At 43.0% G+C, this 23005-nt stretch overlaps 1 protein-coding gene across 1 annotated transcript in view; it reads left to right on the top strand.

Moving 5' to 3' along the window:
• CABCOCO1 (ciliary associated calcium binding coiled-coil 1) overlaps window positions 1-18160 on the top strand; it is a 104087-nt gene extending 85927 nt beyond the window's left edge. Inside the window, exons 6-8 of the mRNA XM_084754443.1 lie at window positions 12405-12527; window positions 12947-13087; window positions 17766-18160. Coding sequence (XP_084610569.1) covers window positions 12405-12527; window positions 12947-13087; window positions 17766-17840 — 339 coding nt within the window. The 3' untranslated portion in view covers window positions 17841-18160. The remainder of the gene's footprint in view (window positions 1-12404; window positions 12528-12946; window positions 13088-17765) is intronic.
• Window positions 18161-23005: the final 4845 nt, after the last annotated feature.

Here is a 23005-nt window from a genome sequence, read left to right as displayed (position 1 = left end):
CTCTATCGAGGATGATGTCATGCGATGGAGACTTATTGGCCATATGAGCTCACACCATGTGTTCTTAATATTGTATACTGTCCCACTACCAGCCACTTGCTAGCCACACACACACACACTCATGTGCACACGTGCACACACAAATGAATGCATACTTTTAAGTTGTCGTATACACTAGACATAGTACAGGTACTTTCTACACACTGACCTGAACCGCACTTAAAACCCATGGGCTGGACAGCTATTGCATCTCCATCTTACTGGCTGCCCTGGTCCTGGAGTCAGGGAAGAGCAGGCCTTCTCCCAGCTGCTGTGGCTTGTGACGGGGACTCTGTGTCAACACAGCAGACGACACAGTCTATGGCGCGCTGGATTGCTCCATACAGTCTGCGGAGTGTTACAAACTTCTCTCCTCTGTTTCCCACTCAGAGACAGGAATGATAGGGACAGTGAAAAAGGCAGTCTGAATTCCACAGGGCAGAATCAATACTACAGTCCCCGTGGTACAGCTGAGACAATGCAATGATGCCCCAGAGGTCTCAGCTGGGAGAACATCTTAGTCCCACCCTTCGACTCCTTCCACAAGAGGCGTGAATCAGCTCTAGAATTAGGGGCCAGGTGGACCAAAAACTTACCCAAAATGGAACTAATATGTCATTCACCCAGCTTAGACTTGAAAATCATATCAACCATGAAAAAGTTATTTCACCCACTGTCTTCCATCCCGAGTCATTGGGCCATATTTAATTTTAATCATTAATATATAAAAAATAATAAAAAGCCGCCAACATAGCCCTTAGTCAATTTTCTGATAAAGTAAATTTGCTCCCCCTACCACCAACATTTTGATTTAAATGGCCTTCAGGAAGTTTTTTTTTAAAAACTAAGTGTTAATTAAAAATATGGAAATAGATTCAAGTGTATTAGAACGCAGGGTGTGAGAGGTCGGCTCACACAACCATAACGACTCCTAAAAATCGTTTTTACTCTGTCTAGGTTATTGAATGGTTTTCCACATCCTTCTTCCTGGAGAAAACTGGTCCTGGTTAAAAACAATAATTACAATTACAACCAATAGGACAAATGACTGGTTGAGCAAAGCGTGCCGCTCCATCACCACTGACGCCATTTTTTCAATTACACCACAGATTAGTCCTGTTCTTGGGCTTTGGAGTAAACCTCAGTGCTTTTCACCTAGTGCCACATTAGAGAAAATGTAAGCCCCCATGCCTTAGGTTCAGGGCTTGGTCTGGGGACAAGTTGTCTTTCTGAATTTACTTGAGAACATTTCTTTTCAGATCGTGTGTGTGTGTGTGTGTGTGTGTGTGTGTGTGTGTGTCCTTTTATTCTTCTGACCTGCCATTTCCTCACCCATAAACTACAGACAGATATTTTAGCTGATCAAGAACTAGTGTAGTCCTAGAATTACGCCCCCCCCAACCCCAAGGATCAGATAACACCAGGTTTACTGTCAATGTAGATTCAACTTATGACTAGAATTCACCATTTTCTACCTTGGCTCAGTCATTTAACATCTCTGGGTTTTAGTGGGGCTTTTTGGTTTTGTTTTTGTTTTGGGGGAGTTCAAAAAGAATGATGTCACTAAATCCTTGTCTTCCTGAGCTTGCTTATGATGTGCTTGTAAGCCAGCCCTAGCCTGGTTCTCATAAATGAATGCTTTACCTCCTTAGAATTTTTCCTTCCTTCCTCTCTCCCTCTGTCCCTGCCTCTCTCCCTCCCTCCCTCCCTCTCTCCTTCTTTCTTTCTTTTTTTCGAATGGCAGGTGGCACTCTACTGGGGGCTCACCCATTCCACAGCTCCACCCCCTACATTTCTCGGGGCACTAGGAGTGGGGTGTGGCAGGAGTGTGAAATGGAAAAGCAGTACAAAACCTGGGAGCCGTGGTCCTGGAGTACAACATCTCTACTGCCTTGTAGACAGGTTCTGAAGCTGTTGAGCTCTAGATGAAGGTATGATGGCTCTTCAGAATTTGAGAGCACACTAATACACACACACACACACACATACACAGCTGTGTGTCTACTCACATGCAGACACACACACACACACACACACACATACACACACACTACGCAACAAGCAAAAAACACCACCACTGGTCAATTCATGAGAGCTTAATTGTCAGTCAACACCATCCTTCAATAGCAGCAAACCAGTGAAAAGCTACCACGTGGGACCATTTCTCATCACACCTTCATCACGCCAAAATTTGCTTCTCAAACAAAACAAACCATCGTCAAACAGAAGTTAGAGCACCCCGAATGCCTACAGCTCACAGTGTGCCCCTGACCTAGGTGGTCGCTGAGATATAAGCAAGCCACTCTCCCTCGCTCTCCGGTTACTTCCGTAGAACAGGACAACATGGCTCACACCCAGCTACAACTCCGGGCCATTGTGACAAGCACCACCCTAGAGAAGGAGAACAACATCATTGTAATGAACGGATGGGTCCAGAGGGCCAGCTGGAACAACGATGCAGAGGAAAGGCCGTCCTCAGAGGGCGCTCTCTGGGAAGATGGACGTGGACAAGACCCATCCCTCCATTTTCTTTCTTTCTTTTTTTTTTTTTTTTTTTTGGTTCCTTTGATCTTTCTGTTCTTTAATGTTTTGGTGACTGTGGTGGTGGTGGTGGTGGTGGTGAGTGTGTGTGTGTGTGTGTGTGTGTGTGTGTGTGTGTGTGTGTGTGTGTGTGTGTGTCACACATAGAGGTCAGAGGACAACTCTGTCTACCTTTGCATGGGGCCTGGGCAATTGAACTCTAGCTGCCAGGTTTTCATACCGAGCGCCATTGTCTCAGAGCCCTTCCGTCTTTCTTTAAACTTCTTTCTATCTAGTAAATACGTATGGAGCACCCACTGTGTTTCAGGCACTTTGCGGGCTGGAAAGGAGTTAGAAAAGGCTGGTCACTCATTACAGCTACAGCCCAAGGTCTGAAGGCAAGAGCTTGGACCTCAAAGATGCAAATGAGCAAGATCACAAAAAGCAAGGGGGAAGAGTATGGCGGTCGTCCCATCAGCAGACATCCTGGAGCTGTCCCCAGTGAGCTTGGTGGCTGATCTCATGTCAGACACAAGGCGGCCGCGGGAACAACCACCTTACTTTGCGTCCAGCTGGCTGGAAGCTGCTGATATCAGTCAGGGAGAGAAGATGGAAGGAGGAGGGAGCTTGGGAAGACAACAAAACAGTGTAAGTGGACAAGCCCAGGCCTGTTTAGTAAAACTCCAGTTAGCACGGAAGAATGTGGAGTTGAGGATCCTACATCACTATAGGAAAACACTGGGTCCAGGCAACTTCTGTCTTGTGTAAACAGAGCAAAGGTCACTTGAAATCCAGCAACATGGAATGTAATTTCTGTGGCTAGAACAGAGATGGCCTGAGGACATCACAAAGAAACTGTTCTCAAGGGGAGCAGAAAGAGCCACGGAGGATTCCAATATACATAGGGCAGGGCAGGGTGGAGTATGGGGGGGAGGGGGAGATTTCTAGAACATTCCAGCCTAGAATCAAGATATCACCTAAATATTTCAGACATATATTTAAGACTCAACTGTCATAATTTGCTAAAAATAGGCATAAGGTTTTTTTTTTTGGTGAACTTTGCGTGTATAAACAGACAGCCTGGCTTCGATTTAATTTCTAAGATTTCTTGCTTGATTAAAACAACAACAACAACAACAGCAACACTCCAGAACCTTAGGGTTCCTTCCAGTCTGTTATTTGCAAGGAAACTCATGATTTCCCCAGATGCTTGCCATGCTTACAAACCCTTTATATAAAATAAAAGGCTGAACAGGGAAGTGGAAGGGCCCAGGCTCCTCCTCAGCAAGCCTGAGTTACAGTAACAAGCTCCAGAAAGTGATCCGAAGTGATGTGTTCAACACAGGAAACCCTTTCCCTGCCAGAAGACAGCACTTAATAGAATTAAAGAATCAGCCAGCAGAGATTAAAATGAGGAACAGGGAGACCAAGCAGAGCTAACCAGAGAGGGAAATATTTATAGCTATGACAACATGTTTTCTAGTAATAACTTATGAGCCTATTGGAGACGAGGGTAGCACACAAACTATGAACAAGGAAAAAAAATCCAAAATGTAAACATCATGCCTTTGGCAAACTTTCTTTAGTTTAAAAAAAAAAAAATGAAGGCTGAGGTTGACTAAAGCAAATGGCTACATTTTCATGGTCTCTTGCTTCCTTGGATGGGAAGGGTTACCGGCTGATTTACAACTTCCTGTGTTGTTTTTCAAATCTATATTTGTCAGCACATTTTTTTTTAATGTCAGATTGCTTAAAATAGATGTCTCGGGTCTTCAAAGTCAGGAACAATAACAGCATTGACCTCTCTAAGTTTCATAGCACTTTATAAACATCCTAAATGTTGAGCCTCCCAAACATTAGATTTCTAAATGAAATTCTTTTCACTGTGGTTTTAAGAAGGGTTTTTTTTTCCCCTTCCCAATTTTTCTGACTACTCTAGAACCGAAGTGGAATTCACTCAGAACTCTTTGGGAATTATGTGATGGCTTCATCCGAATAGACTCAGCCTCCTCTCACTTGGCGATTTTTAAACTGTCAAAATAACAGAAAGCAGCCCTGATCAGCACCACCCCCACTCCCCACAAAGAAGAGAATGCTTTAATATCCTCATTGTTGTTCTCTTCTAACCATTGTAATTTACTGCCTCTGATAATTTCTGCAAATTACACGTAGTTAGCTGTTAAAAAAAAAAACGGGGAGAATATTCTAAAATTTGAAAACCATGAAGTAGTTTCATTTGTACATAAGCCCTCAGCAGGGCCAACGCCAAAAGGGCAAAAATCAAGATTTTGAGTTTATATCTGACAGTTCAAAACTGCCTTTCTACTAAGATAATAGCCTACCTCACCTTTCTGACTCACTGACTGATGGTGAGTCAGACCCTTAAAAAAAAAAAGAGATAATTTAACATGCTTCAATGTTTAATCCTAAACCCCTAAAAAATAATATATTGTCCCAAATGAAAGCCAACAAATATGGATGTATGCCTATAGGGTTTTTTTTTAATACTTCATATTGTTTCTGAGTGCTTATCATAGAGTATAACATGGTTGGGCAAACAAGCATACTGCAGGTGGTCTGAAAACTTATTCTGAAAACGCATTCGGTGTTTCCCAGCTATTTATAACTGAGTTTTTGACTCTCACTCTGAGGAAGTTGCCAGATAGTCAGGGTAAGAATTAAAAGTACAAATCCAAATTTAGTACTTTCAAGATCACTGAGACTTCATTTTCACAAGCAAGACCTCTCACAAGCCTGCCTTGTAATGTCCAAACTCTTTACTTTTGATTTAAAAAAAAAATGTGTCAAAGGGAACAAGTGAGATCTAGGCCACCACAAACCACATTTGACACAGAAAAACAAAAGATAGACTGATAAATCAGGCAAGGAAGAGAGTAAATACCCTTTTCTCTACTAAGCGGATGAGCTGCTTAACCTTCTGATAACGTGACACAGTTGTGAAATACCTAATAATACCAAAGAGAATGTCACTGGGCCCAGGGAGCTCATCCAATGAGCTGGCATTGGGTGTGTTTGACATTTCACTGAATGGAAGCACTGTGGTAGCACATCCTACTGAGCTGACCAGTCTGCCCACGCAACTTTAACAAAAACAGATAGCCTGGACCCATACTGTCAAATACGGCTGCTGTAGCCTGTCTTCCAGTGATCCCCCCCCCCCAACAAGATGATCCTTTGAATAATAACAGTCATTATAAATAATAATAAGGTATAATAATACCTCTCCCTTTGAAGAACGCCCAGCATTTTTATCCGCATTATCTAATTTGTGCTTGAAACAATTCGATGTAGTAGCCAGGTAGCAATTATCATTACCCTTGTTTTATAGATAAATAAACTGAGGCCTAGGGATTTTCTTCGCATCACACAATTAGGAACAGAGCCAGGCCCAGAGTCTATAATTCAGCTTTCCGTCTTCCAGATTATTGCATCCTCAGAAAATATCTGGGCATCTGACGAACAGTTCTACGCCTCAGGAAATGTTTGCACCAGAGCCAGAACAAAACATCTTTTGCCTCTAAATTGCATTTACACTAGAGAAGTTAGGTCTTTTTCGATTCATTAGCATGGCACTGACCATCGGCAGTCCAGAGGAGGGGCACACCCAGGTCCCATCGACAGAAGAACCCGTGCAAATCCCAAAGGTCTTTAAAAGGCTCTAGAATCAGTTTATTTAATTGTCCAACTTAAAAAAAAAAAAAAATTCAAGCCTAAGACAAACAAGACCGAGTCGAAGTATATTCATAAAAATGGGCCCAAGGTGTTAACTGGTGTACCCTAGCCAGGTTGTAAATTGGTTTTCTGGGGCTTGCCAATTTAAATTCTTCACTGCAGCTTCAGCTGAAGTGGGGCGTCTTCATTTCCTGCCTCGGCTTGTTGTGCGCTGTTACCAGAGGTCTCTGTTTAGGTGATTAGCATGTGTGTGTATGTGGGTCTGCCGGTCCCGAAGCTCTGTTAAGTTATAAATGTTCAAGCTACCAGTGTGCTGTGGGTAAAAATAGCACCCGTTATTAGATGTCAATTCATAGCCTGCAGGAGCCTGGCAACGTTTTGAACCTTTTCAAAAATGTAAATACTGCATATTAAGCATAGGAGAGAAAAATTAATCTGCTGTTTCTGCATTTCCAAGTCAAAAACCCAAGGGAGGAAGAGGAGGAAGAAGACAACGGAGGGGGAGGGGAAGAGGAGGGGAGGAGGGAGGGTGCCGGGCACTTCCAACAGAAGTGATATCTGTAGCAATGGGTATAGGACTAGTTTGTAACGGCGGGAACACAAAGAGAAAACGACTCCAGAAGTGGATTGCTTACTTTCTCTGACCATCCCAGCTTGTGAATTTTCTCTTTTCATTTTAGGCTTATGGCCTCCTTGTGACCTGCAGGTGCCATTCACAGGCCAGGATTTTAGTTACAGTATATTGTGGGTAACCAGGCTGCATGTGTTGTTGTTAACATTTGTCCAGAAGCACATGAGCACGTCTTCATTAGACTTGCAAATGAGTCATGCCTTTCCTTTGGGGAAGGGAGGCCAGGGACTGGGTAGGAGATGAACAGTTAAAACTTTACAGGAATTTTTTTGTGACTGCCTTTTCCCTTCAGTTAATAGTGGGGAAAGTTGGCAATCAAGTTCGCTTTTTGAAACTTCTGACATATTTTAGTAAGTTCTGATTTACATATGAAGTCATCCCCCAACAATTCCAAACAAATGTCTTTTCAAAGCAAGCCCACTTTTTGTCTTTGGCTCACAACAGAACTGACTAGATTTTCTTTTCTCTTGCTTCTCAACCCACTCCAAAGAGTGGAAAGTTATAATCTCAGTAGATTCTTTAACGTCACGGAGGATCTAATAACAGATTTTAATAACTGCAAACTTACCACCTTAAGGATTTGTTAATGGCACAAACATAACCCACAAACCATTTACGGTTTAACCATTCCACGAAGAGACGCAGTGGCTGGGAGTCAATAGTGTTGGTACTGTGCGTTCAGAAAATCTAGAAGAAAGAATGGGGTACCGCAACATGAACCATGTGACATCTTTACAGGACTGCTCAGACACACTAAGATCTGAAGATGGAGTCTGATTTCTTATAAGCATATTTTCAGAGTCAAAATGACCCCCAGGAGAGGTCAAAATTCCTAGCATTTATTCCCATGGTAGATAGTCAGTTCATATTAAAAACAGGACATTTCAAAAGATTTCTGGTGATTTGATTTGGCTCATAAGTAAAGGACTTACATTAAAACACACACACACACACACACACACACACACACACACACACACACACAGTATTTGATGGTGAGGTTTTGTACTGATGAGTGTTAAATTATGCCAGAAAGCCATCATTTGATATTCCTTAAATACCGTAGCACAAGTCAAGCACAGATTACAAAGTATCTTAAATAACACAAATGTAATGCGCACACAAAGAACAATATAGCCAGCTTCAGGTAATTTCCATGTAACAGATAACATCTGGGGGAAATGCAGAAAGTAAGTTATGCAAAACTAATTTGCAAGTGACCACATCTGTGGACGTTATTTATCACATGTTCATTGAACAATCCATTATTGTGTTTGGAAATCTCTTCTCCTCTTTATTAGAGCTCTTAATGTACTCACCTCAGTTCGAATGACCTGCTCATAATCAGAAAAAAAAAATATATAAGTGGTGTTCACATGGAGCAACGTGGCTGTTTTTATTACGTCTGTTTGTGTGGAAGCATCCAGAAATGGCCAGAGAAACACATTGATTGCTTTTACATCCAAAGTAATATTTAGGGGCTATTTGAAAGGCAAGCAAAACCAGTCATTTGGCCAAATGGATGTGTGTATATATCAGAAAGTCCTGGCTGCTTTAAGCTCAGCATTAGGCCTGAGGCAAGGCATCCTGAGCATTTGCCCTTGGTTCTGAATACCATGGGTGCTGGTCTTCTGTGGAAAAGGGGTGGGGCTGCGAGCTGGTTAAATTCAGGCCAAATAGGTTGGTTTTCGTTTTTTGCTTTTTTGTTTTTTAAATAAGCTTACTTTATCCTTTTTCTGTTTTTATTTTTCCAGATTTAAAAGGTAACATATTAGACTGTTGAGGGGGAAAAAACCATGAGACAATTGCCATCCTACAGGAATGTATAAAAATAGTTATAAAACTGGCTTTATTTAATTTGCTTCAACTATTCATAGACTTGAGGAAATTATAATGTTCTCTCAGAAATTCTAACTCAATAAAGCTGACCATGCCTCTCTGTTTTAAATAGATTTTATTACAGAGCCAGTGATGTTGTAAAACATGAGGTTTTGTTAAAAAAAAAATACAAAGGCCTAATTGTATTTTTTAAAGAAAGTATTGCATCAGAAGGTTTCATTTAAGCATGTTTGCTGGCTCCGTGTGCTCACCACAATTATTGATTCTAATTTCCCCTTGACTTGTTTTTTAAGGAAGGCGACCACTTTCCATAGGGAAAAACTCACTGTGGTACTTGGGAGCCTTTTGTTTATTTCAAACTCTGTATTTAAAACTGCACCTTCGTCTACTGCCTAACACAGCTAAATTTAATTCTTCGTGAAAGAGAGAAGCAGCTGTGGTTTGGTTCATTAACAGTATGCAGAGCATGCAAAGAAAAGAAATTCTCACCCCCCCTCCTGTGCAGGAATTGAATCAATTTAATAGTTATATGAACTACACACATTTAAAAAATCAGGAGAAAGAAAACCTCAACTGTCAGCCATAATTTCAGCTTCTGGGAATAAATGTAAGCTTCAATCTACCAAAGAAAGGAAGTGTGAAGCCAGAGAGATCCAAGAGCCCATGTGTATGCTAGGGTAATCACATGCATACACACACACACACACACACACACACACACACACACACACACACACACACGCACATTAACCCATACATTCACACACATGTATACATATGCAGATGAAATACATTTACAAACATAGACTCATGCACATGTATATTCTTACACATGCACATCATATATATGTGCACACAGATGCACGCATCTACACACATACATTCATATACATACACTCATTCGCATATATGCACATAGACACATGTACAGTTACACATCACAATAAACATTTACACAAATATACATTTACACAGACACATATACATACACATACACACAGTCAAACGTACACATAGGCATGTATACACACTCTCACATACATAGACACATACAGAAAGAGATGGGGGGCGGAGAGAGAGCAAAAACAAAAGAGAAGGAAGAGGAGGAGGGATGGCTAAGTGGTTAGAGTTTTAGAGGACCTGAGTTCAGTTCCAAGCACCCATGGTAGTCACCTCAAAACTCTACAGCTCTTTAGGGATCTGATGCCATCTTCTAGCATCCAAGACACCACAATACAAATGTACATACATACATACATACATACATACATACATACACATCTTTTAAAAGGAACTCAGTCAATCAATCTAGACCACAGAGGTGTCAGGGAGAAAACAATTTAAGACTTGAACACAAACATCTGTTTGCATTTAAGTGTAGAATCTAAGGAGGACTGGGGCAGCAGAGGGCAGGCCATGGGCTCTGCTTCACCAAATGGAAAGGCTCTCTGTAAAGAGTGTCAGTAGATGAGGGCAAATAAACAGAAATCTCCCAGCCCATGTGCCCAGAGCACAGCAGGAATGTGGTGACCGACAACAAGACAGCATTCTACCTCCTTGAAAAGAAAAGCATCTCCCCCGGAACCCAAAAGCACAAGCTCAGTGCATCCCCCCAATCTGTCAGCGCATGCTCAGTGTCAGCAGCCAATCCAGTCAGCTCGGAGTCTTCTCGTCATCACCCCCCAATACACCCTGCACTATACGCACTGCATTTCTCGCCATATATGAAAGTCCATGCCTCCAGGCTAACACCCCAGTTCCTTCCCAGGTCGGTCTCCAATTCCCTCGGGCAGGTTCTGTATTTTACCTGAAAGGTTTCAACGGACACTGCAGTATGGCTGGTCTCTTTTTTTCTTGCCTGGGAAAAAGTGAAAACCAATAGAAGAGTTGGGAGTTTGCAAGGCAAGCATGACAAGGGGCACGTAACAGTGAGGAGGTGAGGGTCCTTTACCCCTCACTTGGCAAAAAGCAACAGCTTGTGAATGTGGCCGGAAGAAAACCCCACTGTCCTGATGTCTCCTCAATGTTCTGATGAACATTTATTCTACTCAGGATAAAAGCAGCAATGACATCATCCTATAGAATAAAAGCTAAATGCTTAGCAATATCAATCGTTTCCCAGGATGGCCACTTGATGATAAATTATAGTTTACTTAAAATGGCCAAAGCTAAGGGCCACTGCCCCAGGCTTCAACTCTGCCACTGTCACTAAATAATTATTTGATCTTATACCAGTGATTTCTTCTTTGCCGAATCTCCTTGCCTGGATATATCTACAACTAAATAGCAACGTCCTATAGGCTCACACAAAAGCTAATGATATAAATTCAGGTCAAATGCATATGCATTTGTAAACCCACAAAAACAAATCTTCCTCCAGCACTATCCAAAAACCTGTAAGGGAAAAACAATATCTAAATGATGGAGTTTAACACAGAGACATTAGAAATGACTGCATGGTTCCTTCATGATTCTTTTTTTCCAAACGCATCCTAAGGTGGTAGGTAGGGTAGGGCTTGCTTTTCCACAGCTGTGTCTTCAAATCCGTGTGCTCAGGCCCAGCTCCATCAGCACAGCAGTGAGTGACGTCATCTCAGAGATTCACCAACAAGCTCATGAGAGTTTGCTATGTAGCTTGGGACAAGTTATTGATTTATAGTGAGGGATGTAGAAGACATAAAAAAAAGACAGAACACTCAAGTGGATATGTCTTTACAGATCGACTGAGATGGGAAATTAAATTATGGTCAAAAAAACATTGCTTGTTAAACACGGAATTGGAACAAGAGGAACTAATTAAATGATCCAGAGGTTTAATGCCGTTAGTGCCCTCATCTCCTCTTTCTCTCTACCTAGCAGTGGCTGGGTGAACCCTGCCAGTGTTGGCATCGGTGGCTCTCCTTCTCTTACACGGCCTTTGTTGACAGTCTTCCTCTATGGCATGCATATATGCCCTGTTGGCAAAGTATCATCAGTTGCTTCCAGGGAAGTCTGCCTGCCATGAGTTTTCAGTGAGTCCCTTTGCTGATTCACAGCGCTCTGGTATTGTATACACATTGAAGGCCAGAGATTCTCTTGTATTCACTGCTAGGTTCTCTCTCTCTCTCTCTCTCTCTCTCTCTCTCTCTCTCTCTCTCTCTCTCTCTCTGTGTGTGTGTGTGTGTGTGTGTGTGTGTGTGTTTGTGTGTCTGTGTGTCTGTATCTGTGTGTGTGTGTCTGTGTCCTGTCTTGAGTCATTGGCAAGGCCAAGCCTATTGCCCCGAGTTGTTGATAGCCACACTGCTGGTATCTGCAAGAGCATCGGCATCCTGCTAAGTTGTGTCAGTCAGCTGTCGACTGGGTGTAGTTAAGTACCGAGCCCTCTGCCATCAGCGGAGAAGACGGATACACAGGGGTCTGAAGCTTGGCTCTCTCCCTACTCTCGTAAATAGGAGTGAGAGGTAGGGCCATGATGCAGAGACCAAGGCAAACAAATAAACCCTCAAGTGCAGGATACAGAAACAATAAGAAGACAACGCTAATCGTGAGTGAGAGATGGTGCTCGGCAGCGAAGAGGGCAGTGGCGTCAAAGATACGAATCAGGTGACACTTAAATAAGATTTAAATAAGATTTGGAAATATGCCGATCTGGTGAGGGAACTGGCTGAGACGGTGCCACTCACCAAAAGTTCTTCTTTTCCAGCAAACCATTGAGGTTGTCAAGCCTGCGGACTACCCTTTCCCAGCCCCCCTGGAAGAAGGAATCTCACTGGACATCTATTCAACCTTCATAGAGTCGCTGCCAACATCAGAGACTGAACTGAAGGTACATTCGAGTGTGCTTTTCCTCGCCCAGCCAGGCATGATGAGAGCACAAGACAGAAGAAACCCCATGTTCTCCCATTGCCTTTGCCTCTGACTTCTTCTTGGCCAATATAAATATTCCTTTTAGAGTTGATTCACATATAGGCCAGCTGATGGTGGTCAGGTGCTCTTTTGTTTTTCTCCTCCCCCAAGTCCTACCCAGCCAGGCTCCACCTTTGAAGTCCCCCCAAAGTCTCTTGCAATCCCCCAAAATATGTGGTAACATACAACCCCACTCTCCTTCCAGCTGGATGTTGCTCCCAGTAGGCCAATGGCACAGAGTAGAAGTTTAAGGTTGCCCGGAAGCCTCTGAGCACTCAAGCACTGAGTTTAATGTTGTTTCCTTGAGATGTCTGAACCCATGTCTTGCTGATGTCTTAGGTGATGGATCAAGAGCAAGGTCCTCAGGAGCCCCTGCTGGAGAGTGAAATGGCAGAGGTAGATCCTTTACTTGGCTTCACCATTGATGATGTAAAGTCAGCACTGGTTCGAGTGACAGATGAGGTTCTGATCAACATTCAGGTACTGGAATGGGCCGTGAACTCCCCGTTATGCTCGGTGAATTAGGCACCCCCCTTAGCATCTGTATGCACTGCTCCACTCTGGCCAAGCAAGAGCCAGACTTAACGGTTTGCACACTTTATCTCACAAGGCCCCACACTCCTCAGCTGAGTCTCGTGGACTCGGTAAGATGGTGGATTCGGTACGATGACAAAAGCAAGATTTGTCAGTAGCACCTCGTGTGCTGTGTCCTATCATCTCACTAAATATTTCGACATTGAAACCCCAGGGGAGGAAAAACAGCACAGTGAAGACTTTGAGCCATACCACACTAAATGTGCCTTACACAAGCGTGGGTGACACACAAGGGCTTCTGAGGAGTTCACAATGCGGATCAATGAAGAGTTCACACTACAGATCAATCCACTATGCTTAACTAAGTCACCTCACCCAGTCTCAGGTTTGAAGTTCTTCTCAGGAACTTCCTGCCTTCACATATCACTAATTGCTAAGCTATTTGCACCAAGTGTATCTCTGGGCAACTGCCCATCCCCTCTCATAGGGTTACTTTGTGTTTAACACATCTCCATTCTGTCCAAGAAACAAATAACAAGTACCACCTCCCTGTAAAGACTTACAGGAACCCACAGTTTCCTACGCCAAATGCTTAGAGTTAAAGAATTGCTTATCTTGAGAAAAGACCGTAAACCACAATAACGCTTACGCATCCGAGGGGAAGATTTAATTTTTTAAAAATCTGAACTCAGGCCCATATATAAAAAGCACACTGTATTAATAAATAATTTGGGAAGAGCAAAAGCTTAGGTTGTCCTAAGCGTACCTTGTTGCTCGTTGAATCATCAAGCGTTATTGCAATATTTACACGAGCATCTAACAATCTGGTGCCAACAGAACCAGCCAAAGTCCCCTACTTAATAAGGGGTGTTTGGTGTTTACCAGAAATAGTGGAAGAACACGTTCTACACAAAGGGCTATTGTTAACATCCCTGTGAATGTAATAACTGGTTACTGTGTGGAAGGGCAGAGTGCAGCTGAATTAAGCCGAGTTCAGAACATACCTCCCTTTTAGATTTGATAACATTTCCTCTAAATATAGTTTATGTATAATCATGGCCCAGGGCTCCTTTGCAATCCCACAGCTCTGAAATTATTGCCGAGGAACTACTAGACAAGCAAGAGAATTGTTTGCAGGACCCACAATTGAAAACATCTTTACCAAGGCCACGCTCCACTAAGGGAGCTGCGTGGTTTTAACCATTCATGGTGCTTTTCTTTTAAAGCATTGGAGTCTGCAGCATCGGTGCCTCTCCTCTCCGACAGAAAGAATAGGGTTGGCATAAGCTCTTGTTATCTTCCCATTAGCACGGAGCCATCCTGGAAGTTCAGTAGCTTGTATAGCTAAGTGCAATTGTGCACAGAGAGAACGTGGACCAGAGAGGAGACACCCAGACCCCGTAGGTACTGTGAGCATCTCTGTGCTGGATGGATCGAAACAGCTTGGCTCAAATTACTGCTGATTTTTCCCCCAACAAAGTGGCAAGATGATTTGGATTCCTGTAGTGTCTCAAGATAGCAAACCAGCCTTCATATTTTCTCTCTGTAATCCTGACAAACTCCAGGCAAAGGAAGAGGGCACTTTCGGTGACAAATCAACAAAAGGGGTGGGGGTGAGGGCAAAATGCCATTTGTCTATAGTTTCCAGGTGCAGCAGAGGCTATGAGAGGTGCTATGAGCCTGGTCCCAGTTGTAACTCCAGAGCCACCCAAGGAAGCCACACATCTAACACCAGGTCAAGGCTACTTTGACTGTTAATACGCCAATACACCTGTGGCTTCATGCCTTCCTCCTTGCTTGCCTTCCTCTTGGACAAATTCCAAGCTGGGGGATTGCCCTGAGCCTCGCTTCAGTTTTTCCCCTCGGTGTCACATGGGTTGAGTTACTTTCCACTTTTTAAGTGACCCTAGTTCTAAAACCTGCCACACCTCTTCTCAAAACTGTGCGACACTGGGCACCAGATACAAGCGTCTGCCGCACACAGTAAATGCATTTCGCTCTCAGGGTTTCTGATCTCTCTATACATATATTTTTTTTTCTTCCTCTTTATATAAAAGCCATACAGTTATTGCAGCTTTTGCAGAAAAGGTCAATAGAGAATTCATGTTTCAGTACATTGTCTCAGAGCTACGCCTCTATTGTAATTCCAAGCCAATACCAACTTCTCTAATACAGAACCTTCTGGAATGGAGTGTAAGCCCTTCGTTTTTTTATGTTCATCCACTTATTCTTTCCATGATCCACTTTGCAGTTTTAGAGGTTTATTAAGAATGAAGTTACCTTGGCCCTCAGATGTCAATTAATATTACACAAAATAGACCAAACATTTTAAGCCAATATAGTTTAGGTGTTTTCATTTTAAAGATACATTTGAAATGAAATTAGTTTAGCCCTGAGCTGCATAATAAAAACAAGACCCAATGGAACAAACTTTAATATATTTAAAGAATCGTGTTTTAGAGAAATAGGAATGATAATGCTAAACTCTTAGTTAAATGTTGGCTGTTGGCCCTGACACAGCAAAGGAATAAAATAAGGAGAGCAAAAAAAGTGGACAGAGTTTACCACCCCACCGTTGGCAGTGTCATAGGTCAACTGTAAGCTGCCCGGGTTAGAAAAGTCATCTGAGGTAGTAGTCAGTGAAAGCTACTGAACACGAGGCAGGGTGTTCAAAACAGTCCCTAAAGGAGATAGAATGGGACCCGCCCTCAAGCTAAAGGCAACATGTCTAGTCAGAAACATTCTGGGGAGGAACAAGGAGACACAGCAAATGAGCAGATCCAGTGAGTGGACGTGAAGTTCTTTCACTCAGGCTCTGCTTGTAGCACAACAAAAGCACAGATTGCTAAGGTCTGACCATCCAGAAGTTTTCTCTCCTGCCAGTACTGTACTCTGTTAGGCTCACGCTACCTTCCTGGACCTTCTCTGGGAAACATAAGGTGATTGGGTGTACACAGAAGAGCATCTATGAGAGGAGAAGCCCATGGTCTGGGTCTGGCTAGAGCACATCTTCCCGACCCATTAGAACAGTATAAAAATGATTCTTCAGACCATTTCAATGTCTACACGGTGCAATAGACCATAAATGTCTGTCAATTCATAAGGTGTAACAATTTTTACAATTCCTTGATAATGTATTAGTTAGCTGTGCCGTTAGCAGAGTATATTTATTGTGAAATAACGAATTGGATTATGAATGCAAAGCTAATGTGAAATGTTAACTCACCCCTATTAGCTACTTCATGTTCTAGAAAAAGAAAGGATAGGTGGCTTGTCCAAACTGATGGAGTCAAACTGAGCCATAGGCTAGTTGATGATAGCACATAAAACATGTTCTTCCTAGCTCTGCCAAAGTACTGCATTGGGGTATCTGTGAAAAAGGGTGACTAGGGGACCATTTTATCTCTTCCCTTCCCTCATCTGCTCACAAAGAGGAAAAATGAAGAAATCAGAAGTCAAATGTTTATGATGATGATGATGATGATGATGATGGTGAAGAACCACCTTGAATTCCCTACCCATTCTATACTCATACTAATTCCGAATCTAGAATTATTGACACCAATGTGACCCATCAGAAATAGCAACTCCTTTCATGATAATCAGGGGAACAGTTCAAAATCACCTATGACATTTATTTTCTCAAAATTCACATAAATATATAAAAGTATTTTTAATCATATCTGCACATGAAACAGTAGTGTTTTTAATTCAGTTTAAATTAGATAATAAAAGTTTCTCAGAAAAAGTTACCATAAGAATTTAAAATTATGTTATATATTTAAATATTCTAGACTTTAACTTCGTTCACGCACAAGAGTACAAAGTCCTCGGGTCACTCAACAGTAACAAGTCCCCCAACTTCTACTGTCCCTGTGTGCAACTGTGTTATTCACCTTGATGAAAAGAAAGCATTTTCCAACCCCTGCCCCCATTAGTGTTGAGAAAATGTGCAAATACAGTGAGGTGTATTTCTGGGATTACACAGGTAGGTGTGTTAGTGTGCAGAATATCGTTGCTCAGAGGCTGCCATGTTCACTAAAACCCGTCATCAACGGACTATGAGAGATGTTTTTAGCACCAAATATGTATCACAAAGTGGAAGGCATGCAGGAGTTGTAATGTACAATGAATGCTCTTAATTATGAGAGCTGCCCTCCTTGTGAGATTATTTGTGCTGCTATTTCACACACCGAAGCTTCCAGGGATCCCATGTAGAACGCATTCGAGGGAAGGCCAAAGCAAAGGGCGGAGGGGCCCACAACACCGCACCAACTGAGCCCAGAGCAGTTATTCTGATTCAGCCCTTCCTGGCAAGTCTGTCTAGAAATGCAGGTCAGTTGTCCTATCTTACAGCATGAGCCTGTGTGAAAAATGGCTGTGCAAATACCACTTCCTGTCCACAGTAGACATACTATACATCGGGAATGTGCAAAGAAATACGATAAAGTGTTATCAAATCACCACAGGCTGGAACACGGCTCCGTCTGCAAAACAGGAAGGTGTGTGAGGGATCATGTCTGTCTTTAGGCACTATGGTATGTCAAAACCACAAAGACAATGTGCAGCCAAAGATAGCTCCGTCATAACCACTTTTTTTTTTTTTTTATGATTGTCTCCACAGAACGAGATAAACGAAAAACTGCATGTACAGGAAGAAGCCTTTAATGCGCGGATAGAGAAATTGAAAAAGGCCTGAGGACTCAGTGTGAGCAAAGCAATGCTGAACTTCAGAGAAACCAACAAAACCGGCCAGGATAATGGAGTCTCTTGAGGGCTCTGTCACCTCCATGCAGCTGTGAAAGAAGAACCCACTTTTCATTACCCAGACTGATTAAGCGGCTGGTTGTCCAGCCTCTCCCGTCCCACGCCCACCCCTGAGCCTGCAGTGCCAAGTGCAACAACGCTGTTTTGTGTGCAAGAATTTGGAAAATTAGATATGAAAATACAATTATTGTTGAGATGGCCCCTATGGCATTTGACTAATAAATACTATTCCTCTTCCATAGGAATGAAACCGGCACTTGGAAATAGCCAAAAAAAAAAAAAAAAAAGAAAAAGAAAAAAGAAAAAAAGAAAAATAATATCAATTTTACCCATTATTGGCCAGATTGGCTCTCATGGAGGTGCAGCACTGTGAGGAGAGGCCATCCGTCACTCCAAGGGTAAACTTGCTAAACAATGCCCATCTTGGCATGTGCTGTAGGATTGGTGGGGTTTTCTTCCCCCCCTTATTTAACTCATTTGGCTTTCTTATTTAAACGTTTCAGTGTGAAACCAATTTTCTGAAATTACATAATGCAGTTTGAAGCATTTTAATTTATTCTGCACTGTATTTGCTGTTTCTAATCTTGTTACCCTCCCAGGGGACCACGTGACCTATATAAAAAGAAGCAATGTATAAATGATTATTAAAGGCCAACCTATATATAGATTGTAAAAAAAAAAAATCTTAAATACAAATGAAACTCAGAGTTCCTAAAATTAACCATTATACTGCACAGGGATGACTGGGTGGGGGAGGGGGGAATCATGAGAAAACAAAAACAAAACCAAAAAACAAAAACCTCAAGCCGTTAAATACCCTCATGAAAATGCGATTCCAGGATGAAAATAGCTGTGTGCTGCTGGTTTGTCCCTAGTTAGAAAGATTAATTAATCACTGCCTATGCCCCCTTCCTATGTTCCTAGACTTAGGAACATTCTAGAATGAGGACAGGACAGTGCTGGAGGGAGGGGAGCCCCTCACGCATAGCTGAGGGATGTGGTTCTGGGAGGCACTTGGGAAGATATGGATCCCAGGAACCACCCAGAACATGCTCTTCTAGGACAGAGAGGAAGCTGGAACCATTGCTAAATCCCCAACTCCAGAGATGGAAGGAATTCTTAACACAAAGGCACTCCTGCTTCTCATGCAGAGACCTGGGACTTCCTTCCATGCCCTGGTCTTCTTCCTACAGAAAACAGGAGAGGCTGTGGCAGAGCACCAGGAGGGCCCTGGCCCACATTCCCTAAGATGTTTTTTTTCCCCCCAGCAACAGCAGTGGCTCTGAACAAACCAAGGACAGGCAATAGAGGGGCATCTGGAAATGACCACGCAAAGCTTCAACAGCAATCATGTATGTAGTGGACCTAAAAGGGGGCATCTTTGAGCAAGTATTGCAGGCATGTAAACCCAATCAAAAACAGTGCAAGATATATGTAGATATATCACATATACATACATACATATACATAAATGCAGAGACATGCATACATGCATAGAGACAAATGACACATACATAGAGACACAGACAAGTGATACATACAGACAGACAGACAGACAGAGAGACAAATGATAGATACAGACAGACAGACAGACAGACAGACAGACAGACAGAGAGACAAATGATAGATACAGACAGTACAGACAGGCAGATGAGAGAGAGAGAGAGAGAGAGAGAGAGAGAGAGAGAGAGAGAGAGAGAGAGAGAGAGAGAGAGAGAGAGAGAGAGAGAGAGAGAGAGAGAGAGAGAGAGAGAGAGAGAGAGAGAGAGAGAGAGAGAGATGGATGTTACACAGAGAGAGATGATAGACATATTTAATCTACTTTGTAGCCATGAGAGAGACAGGTAGGTATTATGAGACTAAATCACAGACATAATTTAAACCAAGTTACACAATTAAGAATTAGTGGGCCAGGGCTGGAGAGCTAGCCCAGAGGGAAAGGGAACCTGCTGTTCCTGCAGAAGAGCCCGATTTTAGTCCTCAGCACCCATACGGTGGCTCACACCTGCTCATACTTCCATTTTCAGGAATCCAGCACCCTCTCCTGGCCTCTGCAGGACCCAGGCACACAGGCAGTTCACACACACAGATGCACACAAAGCCCTCACATACATAAAGAAATATAAAATAAATACTTAAAAGATAAGTGGGTCACCGCCACAAATCCCATTGCACATAATTTGCAGAGGATAAACATGGAATGTAGAAGGATTTTACAGTCATTTTCCCATTATTGCACATCTGGCAAGAGGTAGAAAAGAGTTTTGAACCTGGGCGCTCATAATTACAAAGCTGATATACTCAGCCTTTGTCTTCATCTTCTCATGGTGAATATAACATTAAAGAGAACCTACTTACATGACCAGTACATCCAGCATTTAGGAAATTCATGAGAGGACCAGATGTTTACCCCAGGCCCATCAACCCATCCTCTGTTGTCTGTTCAGCTGAGCATGGCTTGTGTGACTAGGCACTGATTGGTCATCCAGAGACAGTTTATCTTCATCCTGAGTATCTACCACGGTGAACACTATGGCCAAAATAAGTTCCAGGGAGTTAGGGGAAAACTGAATGAAGCATCCTGGTCCAGCTTGAGAGGTCAGAGAGGGAATAGCCATTCAAGAGTACCATGCAAGTACCTACAGTGGGGCTTGGACCCAAGAGATGGGCACGGGGGCGGGAGGGGGGGGCAGTTACTCAAAGGAAATTGCAAGAAAACGCATTTCAGGCAGAGATGCACGGGCAAAGTCCCTACAATAGTAATGAAGGCTGTATAACTTCCCAGATCAGAGCACTTGTAGGGTCACTGGACACATTTGTTTTAACTGTTAGGCTAAAATAAAGCATGAGACATTGTTGCCGGATGCAGGTGGGGAACACCTTTAACTCTAGCACTTGAGAGGCAGAGGCAGACAGAGAGCTGAGTTCAAGGCCAGCCTGGTCTACAGAGTGGAATTCCAGGACAGCCAGAGCTACACAGAGAAACCCTGTATCAGGAGGAAAAGACAGGAAACAACATGAACAGGCTTTACATAAACCATCAGAATGATGTTGATGTTTCTACAAGATTGCTCCCTCCGGTACCAAGACTACCATCCGTGGGTCCCTGGGAAAGAGAATATTCTCATGAAAAGACTCCAGTATCATGAGATTATATAGTAGGGATATGTTTTGTTTTGTTTTGCTTTGTTTTTGAGACAGGCGTTCTCTGTGTGTAGCCTTGGCTGTCTTGGACCCCGATTTGTAGACCAGGCTACCCTCAAACTCAACAGAGATCTGCCTGCCTCTGCTTCCCAATTGCTAGGATTAAAGGCTTTGCACCACCATGCCCAGCTAGGGATATATTTATATTTTTTAATGACTTGAATTTGTAGAGTCTCTCCACTCTAAGTGGAGACCCTGAGGGGACAATTAAAAACCACATCCATATATGCCTGAGACAAGACTTGGCCTTGCTCTCACCATCTATACAAGTTAAGTCCACTGGGGGTTTTCTAGCCCTGCAATGCTTCGAGGCAATCATAGTCACTGTGTTTTGAGCAAGCCACAGCTGCCACCACTTCAGGTCTTTGCGGGTGCAGTCGCCCCTGACAAACGCTGTGTAGTCATTTCTCCAAGTCCCCAACAAGAAGCCTCCGCTTGAATGGTACCTTTCAGCCATCCTGAGAGTCACCAGGTTTGCTCCTTCTCGGGTGGCATTCCATTGGTCTTCTGCGGCCCTAGAGAATAAACGTGAGTCTTCTGAGCCTTTCAGAGTGTTGGCAGGATATCCTCCACTGGACATAAAAGTCAAGTCAGGGTTTTTCCTTAATTAGCGCATTAGATAACTAAGTCAGATCTCCTTTATGGCCGCCAAATTACCTGTTGATTTAAATGTCCTAAGAAGAATCAGTCAAAATCAGAAGGAGCTCATCTTGCTAGGATTTACACGCCCACACAAAGGTCAGAGGCTAAAAATACAGTTGGCTTTCAGGACTTCTTCCCTTTCCGTGCGCAGCCACGTGAGGAGCCTGGCTCCTCACACTCCATTAGAGTTGTGAAAGAGCTTTTGCATCTACGTTAATTTGTAGCTTCAGAGAATCTTCTATGGAACTGTCCTCAATGTCTGTATCTCCTTTTCAATCTAATCTAATCTATTTGGGGCAGTTTCTTGGTACTAGGGTGAATAGGACAGATAACGTCCTTGACGGCATGCAGCTAATAATAGTCATCATCCAATGGCAGATGATAACCAAGTGAACAAACAGGGTTATTTAATACAATAAGCGATGACATACATGAAGGACAGAAAGGCATGAGGCAGGGACGTGAGTCCACTCAGCCTAGGATGCTCTGGGGATGGCTTGGAAGTGGTGATCGTAGAGCTAAGAGGAGTAGGAGGAGTCAACTAAAGTCCATGCAGCAAAGATGCAAGTGAAGTGACCCTTCTGTTGCATTGCCAAGCAGAACCCCTTGTCACTCAAACAGCGTTGGGGAAAAGAAGTGTGTGCAGGGCCATGCCCCTGGTAAAATGGCCCTAGCACGTCTAACTCAATGCTCTTCCTATTGCTTCTTGTTGGCCTGGCACTCTGGCACCACTTTTTCCAAAGACCATGCAGCAGTGTAGCCATGAAATGCTCAGCACTGTGACCCCCTAAAGTGCCAGCAGCCCCTCCACTTATGAAATGCTCAATGAAATTTCTCACATAGGAGAATCACACATCAGTTCTGTAGGCATGCCACTCTAAAGATGGAGTTATATTAGCCCCACCTGTGTATGGAAGGACCGAGTGACTTGCTTCCAAAGTATGAGGTGTGGAAAAGAGAGGAATCAAACCCTCACTCTGGCCCATCCTTGATCAGCACTGTTTCACGTGAGCGGTCAGGCCCATAACAACCTTCACAAGTCATGTTAATTAACAACTGAAAATAATATTCTACCTCCATCACCTCCCTCCCCAAGTAAGGGGAAATGCCATAAGAAAAATACCAAGAAAATCCCATTGGGGAGAGCTGCTATATACCTCAACGATACTGCCCAGTGCTCTCAAGGGTCATCAGAAATGAGGGAGGGATAAGAGAATTTCATGTGAAAGGGAGTTTAAGGACACATGATAG

Source organism: Acomys minous (assembly GCF_964271855.1).
Source record: "Acomys minous genome assembly, chromosome: 13".
Classification (NCBI taxonomy): Eukaryota; Metazoa; Chordata; class Mammalia; order Rodentia; family Muridae; genus Acomys; species Acomys minous.
Note: the sequence above shows the minus strand (reverse complement) of the source record. Positions and strands in the feature narration are given on the sequence as shown.